Genomic DNA, 13,790 nt, shown 5'->3' with positions numbered 1-13,790 from the left:
ACTAAACGCGCACAATTATACATTTCTCGTGAAATGTTGAAATGATGAAGTACTTCGTTTTTTAAACTGAAGTATTTGCGATGTGTTTTATTTGCTTAATTAAGTTTTGCCTGATTTATGTCATGGAAGTTTTTTGGATTATTTATGAACGGTAAAATTATGTTGTTCCAGTCAAGTGATGGTCCATTTTGGAAAGCTGTAAAAGTTATAACATAGAAGGCCATTTTACTCACATGAATGTACATAGACAGATTAAAACATTTTGGAACCAAATATTATGCTGCCATCTTAAGTAAAGTGTATAACTAAATTGCAAAGATTTCCTGTATTCGCATAATTATTTCATACGTGTATTTTGGAAGCATTTATTCTTAAATATTCAAGTAATAGTTTTGCTAGCATAATGCAGCAGATATAAATACTATAGTACTGCAAACTGAAGGTGATTTATTTTAACCATATTTAATTACCTATATGCATGTAAATATACACAGAAAATAGAACAAGAAAACAAAAGCAAACGGATTGGGCAACATGTTCTAACATCATTTCATTAAGCCAATCCCAGGACATAAGGTGATAATTTACGACAGCATTACGATAATATACATCTAATTATAATCGTATGCATTTAGTTTTTAGCAATTTATTCTATTTCCATTGCTAACAATAACTTGATTTTTATGCGGCACCTGAATATTTACATCTGAAAGCTTTGTTCGCGAGCTTAAGGAAGATATAAATTTCTTGGGTTGGATTTTCTGCTCGGCGGTTTGTACATCTGATAATTCATTGTAAATTATCTCACAAACAGCAGGTGTTTTGTTTTCGGAAATATGTTTATTAGTTCTTATCAAGCATAATTTCAATGATATATTGTTTTTTTTGTGGTTTTTTTTGTTTCAAGTAATAATGTTTATGTTTAGGGAAATGAAACAGTGATTGTTTAAACCTATTGTTGTACCGTATTTTGATATATATCAATATACACATCTAAAACATATCCAAATATATGTCTAAAGTTTAACGCCAATACGGAATCTCAAACTTACGTTTCTTTATCAGGCCGATTTGCCAAATAAAAGTATAGATGCGTTTATGTTATCTATAGCATATGATGCATACGTTGTGATTTCTAAACTATTTGTTTTGAGAAATGATAATATATTTCGAATTTAGAAATTGGAAGCTGGTTAGGATTTTGTAGAAGACATTATCAAGCTTCCTAAAATAGAGAAAAACGGAATCCCTAAAGAAAGCCCAAACGGAAAAATTGAAAATAATTCAGGCTTGGTTTTATTGAGCCTGTTCATGGACGGTAGTGGTTATTGCAATCTATCGTACACGTCCCGTAGCGTAAGGAAAGTTTAACAATTAAACTAGAAAATGGTGAAATTTTAAAACAACCGCAGATATTTTCATACGGCGATCATCATGAAATCTTCAATATGACATTTCGTGAGATTTCATGAAAAGCTGTGCAAGGTCCAAATAAAAGAATGCCAGTGCATTCCAGCAATACCAGGGCTTAATTAAATATAATTGAAGTTTGAAAGAAGACCGGAGGCATTGGACAGTTGTTTCATCCTTATTATGTTTATAATATCTTCATCTTCAATATTTTATAAATGATAAAAGGAACTTCACTAAGGTCCAAATGGCAAAAACTACATAAAATTTCAAATTCTTAGAAAGATGCACCGGGAATATAAAAACGAAAAACAATGAATTATTCTCAGAATTAAATTGAGAATCTATTTCTTTTGTGATTTTAGCCAGTAAAAAAAAGTTAAGTGTCATTTCGCACAATAAAAATGATTATTCTATAAAACAGATTGAGCGAATGATCTGAAATAATGCACACAAGACATTGGTCAAGACCTACATCCAATAGTATTAAAAAATCGAAAAAGATATTTCCAGTCTCGTCATGTCAGAGTCCCTTTAAAAAAAGCACACTGAAATATTGACGCTCCATAACACCTTATCATGTTCAACAGTTTCACAACGGAAAAACTATTATCAAATTTTAATTTCAAATTAATTTTTGTCAGTGATATAATGTTAATAATTAAGTGTTTTCATAATGGTCTTGTTATTAAGATGAAGACTGTCCTAGCAGATTCATAATGGCCGAGCTTGAGAGCCAGTCAAAATTCTCCAATCTCATAATGGCCGAATTTTCTCATAAATACTGTACTTTTTGCCTTGTTTTATGTTCATAATGTCGTGGTGAACTTCATATTAGCCTTACATTTGAAGTAAAAACGTGCCTTATATTGAAAAGTTAATTAATAATGAGTGATGATAAGTATTGTTTTTTTAATTAATATTAAATACAACACCAATATGTTGAATATATTATGCCACGAATAATGGATTTAACAGACCATAAACGTTTTCATTAATTGAACTTTAATTAGTCTGTGTAATAATCTTATTCTCAGATATGAAGCACAAATTTACAGAATATGCATATGTACCGGAAATGACGTATGAATATATTGTTAATATCAATAGGAAGCATGTAAGCCTAATCTTTCGATTAAGCCATCTGTTAAATAAATCTTTATTACCCTGTTTGGTATTTACCTTGTGGTAGTGCTATCATTATTGAAAAAAATATAATGCCTTTAAAAATTAATTAAGAATTGTACTTTGTTATTTTTGCAAGTTAAATCTATCAAAGAAGCATCATTTCATACTGAATTATCATATCGCCAATATTTTGATAAGATTACCTGGTGTGTTTTTTTTAATTTCAGTAATGCAAAGGACATTTTAATTCCACAAATCTTATTACTGTCTTTCAAATAATGAAATAAAGCACCGTTTCACATGTAAGAAAATTAGCTTTAAGATTTCAGTAAAGCAAATCAAGGTAGAGTGAAAACAAATGTATTACATTTTGTGGCGTTATTTTAGAGGAAAATAAGCACGGCTATATTTGAAATTGATTTGATGCTATTATCGAAAATTTTCAAAGCAAAACGGAAAAGAAATATAACATTTACAATTTTAAGATAATAAATGATACAAACACTCAAAGCAAAAACGAACAAAACAAGTAGTAATTGGTAATATTTTCTTGTAGATTTTGATAACATCTTGTTGTATTTCACCATACCTTTGAGTGATGATTATCCGGGTGATAACGATGATTGAAACTGTAATTTTTGTTGTAGTGATCTCTTAATGATGACGCCTTCAACTTGCTGTTTTTATCTTATAACTAACAAAATAATAGATTTGTTTAAGATATCATTTAAACCCAAATGGATAGAAGGTACTTAGAATATAAAAACGGTGTTGTGATAAACTTTAAATATCAATTGCGCTATTACATTATAGAATGGTCTTGAGGCTTAATTCCGTATTATTATTTTTGCTATGAGTTGAAATGTAATTAAATCTGCCCTTAGCAAGTAAAAAGCACACTTGTTTTATTCTTAATGGTTAAGAATTAACATTGGTCAGACCTCTTTGCACTGTAAAGAACTTGATATGTGTTTTATACCGTTTTGTATTGTCATTAAAGTGAAAATGTGAGTGTTCATTCTTTTCAGTAGTTGAAGAAATAAATAAGGATTCTAACACTCTTATCAATAAAATATGCATTGTTATTGCAGAAAGCTGTGTTACGACGACTGTTAGATAACTTTCTTCTTTTTTAATTGATATTGTGATAAAAAAAAATACCGCTTAAATTATTTGATTATTTTAACTTAATTTCATAGCCTATATGAAAATTGTTACGTTAATTTCCAAGTGTTATCAGTGTTTCTGTTTGATTTATTCCATTTCTTCTTACTAAAGAAATATATGAACAGTCTTTCACTGTTGACAATTATCTATATCTAGCAGGAGATATTTTCAAACCTATGGTTTAGAAAAACTTTTGCAATAAAAATGAAAAGGAAAACGGTTTTATGACATCAATGGTGTCTGTTTCAATTCAGGAGAGTTTCATATAAGCGTTTTAAATGCTTTCTACTCAATCCTGGATGCAATTAATATTTCAAGATTGTGTTTGAAAATATGGAAGAAGACATAAATAAATATTGTATAAACCAAATTTAAAGAAGTTGATTGCAATTATCAGACAAAAAAGCCAACGACTTGTATTTAATATTTGTACTACTTTCCGCCGTTTGAACAGTGCTAAATGAAGTTCTGTAGTGTATGGTACATACGACGAAAACTATTTACGTGAAAGAAAAGAAGGGAAGATAAATCAAAAATTGTCTGTAAAACTATTTAAATGTAGTAATTGAAAATTAAGTTGAGATCTTCATATTGGTATTTGAGGATGCAGGTGTAAATTTGCTTCATCGTGAATAAAAAAAAAACATTTAAAAAATCTGGAAAAAAAGAGATCCCTCTATAGCAATGGCATTTCTGTGTACCATGATGCACTTTATACCATTACATATAATAATTCAATTTATCATATACCCATGACGCTTTTCCTACTGTGTAAAAATGGTATGGTACGGCCGTGCATATATTTTGACGATGAGCCACTTGCGTTTACAATCATAGCGTAAAAGCTCGCAAATTGAAATTATACTGTACGCGTTACACTATAAACAAAGGTGCAAATATTTCTTTAATATAGTTTTTTTTATAATAATAAAATATTTTTAAAAGGCTTGCCCTATAACATGCCCTGTGTAGAGTTTGAACTCATGATCCATATTATGTTAACTCATTTTCTTACTTAAAATGAATGCTCTTCAGAAAGTAGATTCTAAATTAGACATCTTGAAACCATACTCGTTAAATTGTCAATACTGAATGTATCTTTATTATAACACTTAATTTTAATTGTATGGAATATCAGCAACACTATTTTGTAATTAATTCAAACATCATTTTTTTGCAAAATAATATAATTAGCATGTCATAACAAGGCGTATACTCCATCCCATAGTTCTTCCAATGTAAATGTATATTCTGATAGAATAACCAGATTTACTTACCATAAAAACATAAAACAAACACCTTCAAAATAATTTAATGAAAGCCAAGATAAAACATAACGAAATTGTACAACAACGTTTTCATGCTTAAAACAAATTTTAAAAATATCAATATTTTTTTATGTTTATGTTTATTAACTATCAGATGACTAAAAAAATAAAGTTCTGACTGATAGATTTAATAATCGTCTCAGTTTGGGCAATAATTCAAAATATATTTCGTTCATACAATTTATCATACAACTATGTCATGGTAAAATATAATTTTAGTTGGTACGTTTGTTTGACAACAGGCGAACAAATTATATTATTTCTTATTTTTCTTTCTTTCTTTTTTTCTTTTTTTCTTTCTTTCTTTCTTGTTTTCTTTCTTTATTTCTTTCTTAATGAAAATTGTGAACTGCTTTGTTTCAAAGGAATATTGTTTACGTAAATCATATATTTTCTTTTAAGCAGAATCAAATTTAACTGTAAAAAGACAATGTTTCTCGGAAGATTTTTACTTATAAATATTTCATCTAAGTGTTAACATAAATAAATGATTGAAATGTACCCGCTAGGTCATATAAAATTGTTAAGTACATCTATATTAGTTCAGTTACTGTTTTACAAATTAAAGAACTTTTGTTAACATGTGTTTGAACTTATTATTGTACATTTACAACAATGGAAACATTATTGATTACAGGTTTAAACTACTTTCGCTGCCAGATGAAATTATTGTTATTGCTTTACTTTAAGTGTAAATAGATGCAATTATTATTCATACAAATTTCATGTTTGAATACGAAATAAACCTGCACTAACATAACAGATGGTTTCATGAAATATTCTGACAATTTAGTAGAATTTCTACAAAGAAAAATGTATTTGTGTTTCAAAAGCATTCAAATGTTTCAACATAACGTCATAGTCATAAAGTTTGAAATAAAATCAATCGTGTTAACATACATTGGCGAGTCAAAATCAAAGAGAAAAAACAATTTAAATGTTTTATTGCTCTACTGTATTTAAATGCACAGATGTATTTCAGTATTATGTAATAACATGGAAAAACATATCCAATACATGATAAAAGAAGAAAAACAAAATAACATGTATAAGAAATAAAGCCTCATCAAAGAAACCATGCCTTGGATAATACAAAACCGAATTAGTATTGCTTACGTAAACAAGTTATTGTTTTCATCAGAACTATAACTACCCCAATGCATTAACAACACAAAACTTTGAAAACGAATACAAATTAAACCCATCATCATCGGAATTTATACTTTGTTATATACATGTATTAAAATGTTGAATTGTCTAAGGTTATTGACGGAACAGGCATACTCCACTACTACCGACCATGAACATGTCAACCATCTATTTTTTTATTTCTGTCGTGTTGTCAATCCTAAGGTATTGCTTTATTGTTGATAATGCAGATAATTGTCAAAAAAATTTCATACAAAAATAGCATATGGTAATTAATTATGAGTGTATTAACATGAAATGACGGAAAACACTTTATGATAACAGTTAGAAGTATAAAAATAAATTATCAATGAAAACACTTTCATATTAGACAACTTTAGTAGTTGTCATCGTTTTGACTAACATAAATGAAATGTTCTATTGACGCATACACTATAAAACATTATAAAATCAACACAACATCTAACATGTTTTAAACATTGAAAAATGATTATAAGAAACGTTTCTTCTATCTCTCCACACATACCGAATGTTTTGCTTGTATTCAAATTTCATTGTGTAAATTGTTAATAAATAACATTAAACATATATCATCAAATATATCATAAATTATGTAAAATTATACCTTTTGGATACTTTTAAAAAAATCACATAGTACGATTTTCTATATTTCAAATTGTTACGAATTGATGGCATGTTTATAACTATCTTAAGTTTACCCAGTCTTCATCAAATTTGTTAGATATGGAATTCTCGCTGCATTAACTACATTTTTATTGTTTGTTTTATTTTCAACTCGAGGTAAATTATACATTTAAGAAACAGTAAACTTCACTATAATAGTGTAAAGGAAAGTAATCTGAGCACACTATATAATTTTGTATAAGAAGCATATGAGCAAGTATTGTCTAAGCTCCGTTCCAAGTTCTAAGTTCCGTTAAAAAATATTTAAATGAAAGCTAGTTTGCAGGTTTTTGAGTATCACAGAACAAACGACAACCATATGAATTATGTTATGTTTCTATAGCAACCGGTCGTTGTTATGCCAACTGTTACTTTTGTACACGTAGGAGAACCATTTAAGTGATAATGTGTTCTTTGCTCCTTTGAACGAGCACTTGGTTGTTACATGTTATATTAAGAGAATAATCCTTAAAATAATAACAGATGATCACTCAGAAAAAAAACGCATCTAAATAACAAAATAGTTTCAAAGTTATTAGCGCTTTTTGAATGAAGGAGAGTTGTCTTTATTCATTGGTACATCATCCAGTGCAAACTCTTTTTCATCTTCAACGGCATTGGCTCGATGTTTTGTTACCAGCCACAGCTTCACGAGAATCACTAGAGATACCAAGAGTAGTATTCCTCCTACACATAACGATATCACGTAAGGAAGATTTAATCCTACAATTATATTGAAAAATGAAAATAATTAGATTCAGTTATTGTAACGTATATTCAAATAAACTTCTCCTTGGATCAGATATTGTTGAAATAACAAAAATTGTTAAGAAGTGAATGCGCGTATATGTTATCACTTCTTAACAGTTGTTTCAATGTAAACTTGTTTTCTAATTGGAATTTTATAATAATCATATTTTAAGCATTTTTTTCGCATTCTACATAAGAAACATATCAAGTGTACAAACCTTTAAACGGCTCAGGCTCTGAAAAAGAAAAAAGAAATCAAATAAAAATTAATATCGAATTAAATTTGGTGACCTTAGTTAATGTGCTAGGTTATTCCATAAAAAAAATATCTTAAGAGTTTCCAGTTTATATCACGGAGTTTCCAAAAAAAAATAAATTGTTTAATGGGCCATATATTTTGATAAGAAAACTAAAAACAAATGCCACTTCCTCTATGAAATGTTTTGTTTATTGGAATGTACTATAAGAAAAGGTGTGTGTATCATGGTTTTTGAGTAAATTCATATTTAAATTTATGTTGTAAAACTTCTGACACGTCTGGCAGAGACTATAAAATCTCTTTATTCAATTATACTCTCATTATTTTTATTCAATTTTAGACACCATTTCCAAAGTATAAATCAATAAAACCTTCATCCAAAGGCAACTCAGTGTAGTATATACTTCTGCAAAGCAGAAATTTTCCATTTACTTTCATACTCAACAGATTTGTCAATCTTGTGTAAATTTGATGATACATCATTCTAATTATATCAATCTATATTATAAGGGATCTTTTCAACACTTTCTTATTATTGTTTTGAACAATCGATGTTACATAAACAGGTGTACCGTAAAGGTCGTTGTCGTTCGTTCCGAATTTAACAATCATGCAAATGGCTACAATTTCCAAAGAAATCATAGGTAATATAACGGAATAAAAATAATGCAAAAAGGATAACAGGAGTTTTATATATAAAACGTTCAGAAAGTGATGGTATTTAAATCTAAAATATCTTGAAATAAATTACTTATGTTGCTTCAATTTTCAAGAAAATTTATTTAGATTAAAGTATTTTGAATGTTATCTTAAATGTAACATAAACAAATATATTATTTCAGAGAGTTGTATATACTATTAAACTTGCTTATACATTGTATATTAGAGGTTATTCCTTGAAAACTATTGTATAATATTTTTATCATATAATATCTTAACCCATTTCTTCATGAGCATTTTGTGAAAAATGGCTGTTTTCATTGAAAAGTATCCCGTTACAAGTTCAAATTGCTATAAAACTATAAGAATTGCTACAATACTAATCAAACTTGGCATAAATGTTAACTGGACCATTGCCTTTGTAACGACATGCTCAGTCTTAAATTTCCTTGTTACCATAGCAAAGAGGGCCCATCTCAAAATTGCCAAAAATTACTATTTTGCGTTGATTTTTTTCCATCAAAATTGATTTCAAAGTGCTGCAACTTTTCAATGGATTGAGATAGAATCAAAGGCTTTTCAGCGTTGGTTACACGTTACCTTATGATCGACCTGGGGTCATTTTTAGCCTCTCACAAGTCTACCACCCCCTTCAAACCCCCCAAACAGAAGGGGGCACATCCCCCTTCCGGCAATCCCCTGATGTATCTTTTAGATGGGGGCGGCGCCGAAAAGTGGTCACTTTCTTTAGCAACATTTCTCAAACAAAAACAAGTGTTGGAGGCCTAAATAAAGCATTTTTTCACCATTTGAGACACTAAATAGGGGTGTGAAAAGGGAGTTAAAAGGCCTGTATATCGCGTAATGGGTTAAATCAATCGAGTTTGGAGGAGAAAATCTTATGATATTAAAAAATATAACTATATTAACATATTACCACTTTCAGCTGTAAAAGCTGTAAGATGATTTGACTGACAAATTATGTCCCCATTTTCCCTTGCTATAGTTGTTACACCATCTTGGCTGTATCGTTGTAGTAGTTCATCCCGGTACCAACACTTTCCTCTCTTACACTTTGATCCTAGATTCATATTTATTGTTCCTTCTAAATTCTTAATGCTGATACCCTCGCCTGCATTAACAATAGAAATATATATTTTATCAGCTTATAGACAGGAAAAATTATATAACAAAACGATTTTAGCAAATATGCAGAAAGAAGAATTTTACATTCCAGTTGTACTTATGTCTTGGTGAAATAGTCAATGAAAAAAGTCCAAATCGAGTATATTTAGCCAAAATGTAAAGAAAATAAACTTGAATTTTTAACAACACCTGTCATTGCGCCACGAAGCCTTTATTTATCACTTCTATTTATCATTCATGTGGTCACAGATTTACAGACTAAAACGCTTAATAAGTAACTAAAGTTGATTCATTTAAGTTGAATACAGAATATAAGTAAATCATGATCATCAAATTACCTGTTGAAGGGTTATACAACTCTAAGATTACGTGTTTCCTGCAGCCATCGTCTGCTCTTTTATATTGAAGAAGGTCCGGTGGCTCGGATGGATACTCCTCCATTATGACCCCAACACCAAAGCAAGACTCTGCCTCTTTACAATTCCATTGGTCCCTATACCTTTAACACACCAAGCACATATTGCACAACAACGCTTAGAATAAGCATGGCTAAGTTACTTAAGAAAAACGCTACGAATGTTGACGACTTCAGCTAGCTGCTTTATCTAATAACTTACAAAGTGATAGATTTGTTTAATATATCATTTAAACCCAAATGGTAAGAAGGTACTTCGGATATATCCGGGTGATAACGATGATTGAAACTGGAGTTTTTGTTGTAGTGATATCTTAATGATGACGCCTTCAGCTGGCTGTTTTTATGTAATAACTTACAAAGTAATAGATTTGTTTAATTATTTAAACCCAAATGGATAGACTGTACTTAGAATATAATAACAGTGTTGTGATAAGCTTTATCAAATGCGCTATTACATTACAGAATGGTCTTGAGGCTTAATTCCGTATTATTATTTTTGCTATCAGTAGACATTCAATTACATCTACCCTTAGCAAGTAAAGAGCACACTTCTTTTATTCTTAATGGTAAAGAATTAACCTTGATCAAATCTCTTTGCACTGTAATGGATTTGATATGTGTTTTATACCGTTGTTTATTATCATGGAAGTGAAAACGTGAGTGCTTATTCTTTTCAGCAGTTGGAGAAATAAATAAGGATTCTAACACTCATACCAATCAAGTGTGCATTGCTATTGTAGAAAGCTGTGTGACGTGTTACATAATTTTATAAAAAAAATTATCGATATTGTGATAAAAAGTACCGCTTAAATTATTTGATTATTTTAGCTTTATTCATAACCGATATGAAAAAAAGATTTTTGACACTGTTACGTTAATTTCTAATTGTTATCAGTGTATCGGTTTGATTTATTCCATTTCTTCTTGCAATTATGTGAGGAAAGAAGAAATATATTAACAGTTTTTTAGCATTGACAAATATTTTAAGTGAAGATATTTTCAAACCTATTGTTTCAATAAAAATTAAAAAGACATCAATGTCAAAATGACTGTTTCAATTCAGGAGAGAGTGTAATATAAGCTTTATAAAAGCTTTCTACTCAATCCTGGGTGCAATTCATGTATTGAAATTTTGTTTGAAAATACGGAAGAAGAAATAAATATTGTTTTAACCAAATTTAAAGAAGCTGTTTACATTAATTAGAGAAAAGAGGTCAACGACTCGTATTTAATATGTCAGTATTACTCTCCGCCGGTTTAACAGTGCTAAATGAAGTTCTGTAGTGTATGGTAAATACGACGGAAAGTAATAAAAGGAAGATAAATAAAAATTTGTCTGTAAAACTATTTAAACATAATAATTGAAAATTAAGTAGAGTTCTTCCAATGGGTTGTCGGGGATGCAAGTGTTAAATCTTGATAAAAAGGATATCTATCTATAGCGAAGGAAATTATATCAACCATGATGCACTTTATACCATTACATATGATAATTCAATTTATCACATACCCATGCCGCTTTTGCTACTCCAATGGTAAAAATGGTATGGTACGGCCGTGCATATAATTTGACGGTGCGCCACTAGCATTTACAATCATAGCGTAAAAGTGCGCAAATTGAAAGTTATAGTGTACGCGTTACACTATTAACAAAAGGGGCAAATATTTTTTTATTATAGATTTTTTAGCTCACCTGAGCTTGCTCAGGGTGAGCTTTTAGGATCGGTGAATGTCCGTCGTCCGTCGTCCGTCGTCCGTCGTCCGTCCGGCCGTCCACAATTACTTGTGAACACTCTAGCGGTCGCATTTTTGCCTCAATCATCATCAAACTTGGTCAGGATGCTTATCTAGTTGAAAGCTCGGATGAGTTCGAACATGGGTCATCTCGGATGAAAAACTAGGTCACAAGAGCTAAAAATAGAAAAACCTTGTGAACACTCTAGAGGTCACATTTTTGACCCAATCATCATCAAACTTGGTCAGGATGTTTGTCTAGGTGATAGCTTGGATGAGTTCGAACATGGGTCATCTCGGATGAAAAAGTAGGTCACAGGAGCTATAAATAGAAAAACCTTGTGAACACTCTAGTGGTCACATTTTTGAACCAATCATCATCAAACTTGGTCAGAATGCTTGTCTAGTCAATTGCTTGGATGAGTTCGAACATGGGTCATCTCTGATGAAAAACTAGGTCACAGGAGCTAAAAATAGAAAAACCTTGTGAACACTCTAGTGGTCACATTTTTGACCCAATCATCATCAAACTTTGTCAGGATGCTTGTTTAGATAATAGCTCGGATGAGTTCGAATATGGGTCATCTCGGATGAAAAACTAGGTCACCGGAGCTATAAATAGAAAAACCTTGTGAACACTCTAGTGGTCACATTTTTGCATCAATCATCATCAAACTTGGTCAGGATGCTTATCTAGTTGATAGCTTGGATGAGTTCGAACATGGGTCATCTCGGATGAAAAAAATAGGTCACCAGAGCTAAAAATAGAAAAACCTTGTTAACACTTTAGCGGTCACATTTTTGCATCAATCATCATCAAACTTGATCAAGATGCTTGTCTAGGTGATAGCTCGGATGAGTTCGAACATGGGTCATCTCGGATGAAAAAACTAGGTCACAGGAGCTAAAAATAGAAAAACCTTGTTAACACTCTAGTGGTCACAATTTTGACTCAATTGTCATCAAACTTGGTCAGGAAACTTGTCTAGGTCATTGCTGGGAATAAATCGAACATGGGACATTTCGGATGAAAAACTAGGTCACAGGAGCTAAAAATAGAAAAAATCTTGTTAACACTCTAGTGGCTACTGTTGTGATCCAAATATTCTGTTAATTGGTCTGAAAGTTTGTTTTGATGATTTCTAAGTCAAGATCGAACATGGGTCATCTTGGATGAAAAACTAGGTCACACCGCCCAAATATGGAAAAACCTTGTTAACATTCTAGTGGTCACATTTTCGACTCAATTATCATCAAACTTGGTCAGGATGTTTGTCTAGGTAATTGCTTGGATGAGTTCGAAATCGCATGTGAAACTAGGTCACCGGAGCTAAAAATAGAAAAATCTTGTTAACACTCTAGTTGCTACTATTTTGATCCAAGTATCCTGGAAATTGGTCTGAAAGTTTGTTTTGATGATTTCTAGGTCAAGTTTGAATATGTGTCACCTGGGTAAAAAACTAGGTCGCACTGCTCAAATATGGATAATCCTTGTTAACACTGTAGTGGTCACATTTTTGACTCACCTGTCATGAGACTTGGTCAGAATGCTTGTCTAGGTAATTGTTTGGATGAGTTTGATAATTCAGGTGAGCGATCTAGGGCCATCATGGCCCTCTTGTTTAAATATTTATTTTTTTTTTTTTTTGAAAGGCTTACCCTATGACTTGGCCAATGTAGGGTTTGAACCCACGCCAAATATCATGTAAACTCACTTTCTTACTGAAAATGAATGCTCTTCAGGAATAGTCTTAAACCTTACACGTTAAATGTATCTTTACAATAACACTTAATATGAATTGTATGGAATATCAGCAATACTATTTTGTAATTAATTCAAACAGCATTTCTTGCAAAATAATATAATCAGAATCTCATAACACGGCATAAACTCGAGCCCATCGTTCTTTCAATGTAAATGTATATTCTGATAGAATACAATAAAAACATAAAACAA

The 13,790-nt window shown here is 30.7% G+C and overlaps 1 protein-coding gene across 1 annotated transcript; it reads right to left on the bottom strand.

Moving 5' to 3' along the window:
* Positions 1-5,004: 5,004 nt before the first annotated feature.
* On the bottom strand, positions 5,005-9,707 carry LOC132749652 (uncharacterized). Its single transcript, XM_060739499.1, has 3 exons — positions 9,473-9,707; positions 7,835-7,852; positions 5,005-7,589 (listed from the first exon to the last, which is right to left on the bottom strand). The coding sequence occupies exons 1-3, from the start codon at positions 9,624-9,626 to the stop codon at positions 7,402-7,404; spliced, it is 360 nt and encodes a 119-aa protein (XP_060595482.1). The 5' UTR covers positions 9,627-9,707; the 3' UTR covers positions 5,005-7,401.
* Positions 9,708-13,790: the final 4,083 nt, after the last annotated feature.

The sequence above is a fragment of the Ruditapes philippinarum genome, unplaced genomic scaffold (assembly GCF_026571515.1).
Source record: "Ruditapes philippinarum isolate M1 unplaced genomic scaffold, ASM2657151v2 ctg4490_1_1_1_1, whole genome shotgun sequence".
NCBI classification, from domain to species: Eukaryota; Metazoa; Mollusca; class Bivalvia; order Venerida; family Veneridae; genus Ruditapes; species Ruditapes philippinarum.
The sequence above is the reverse complement of the archived record's forward strand: the minus strand, read 5'-3'. Positions and strand labels throughout refer to the sequence as shown.

What these genes read in the sequence shown, in the direction of transcription:
- LOC132749652 (XM_060739499.1), bottom strand. Translation starts at nt 9,626, where the DNA reads ATGAATCTAGGATCAAAGTGTAAGAGAGGAAAGTGTTGGTACCGGGAT.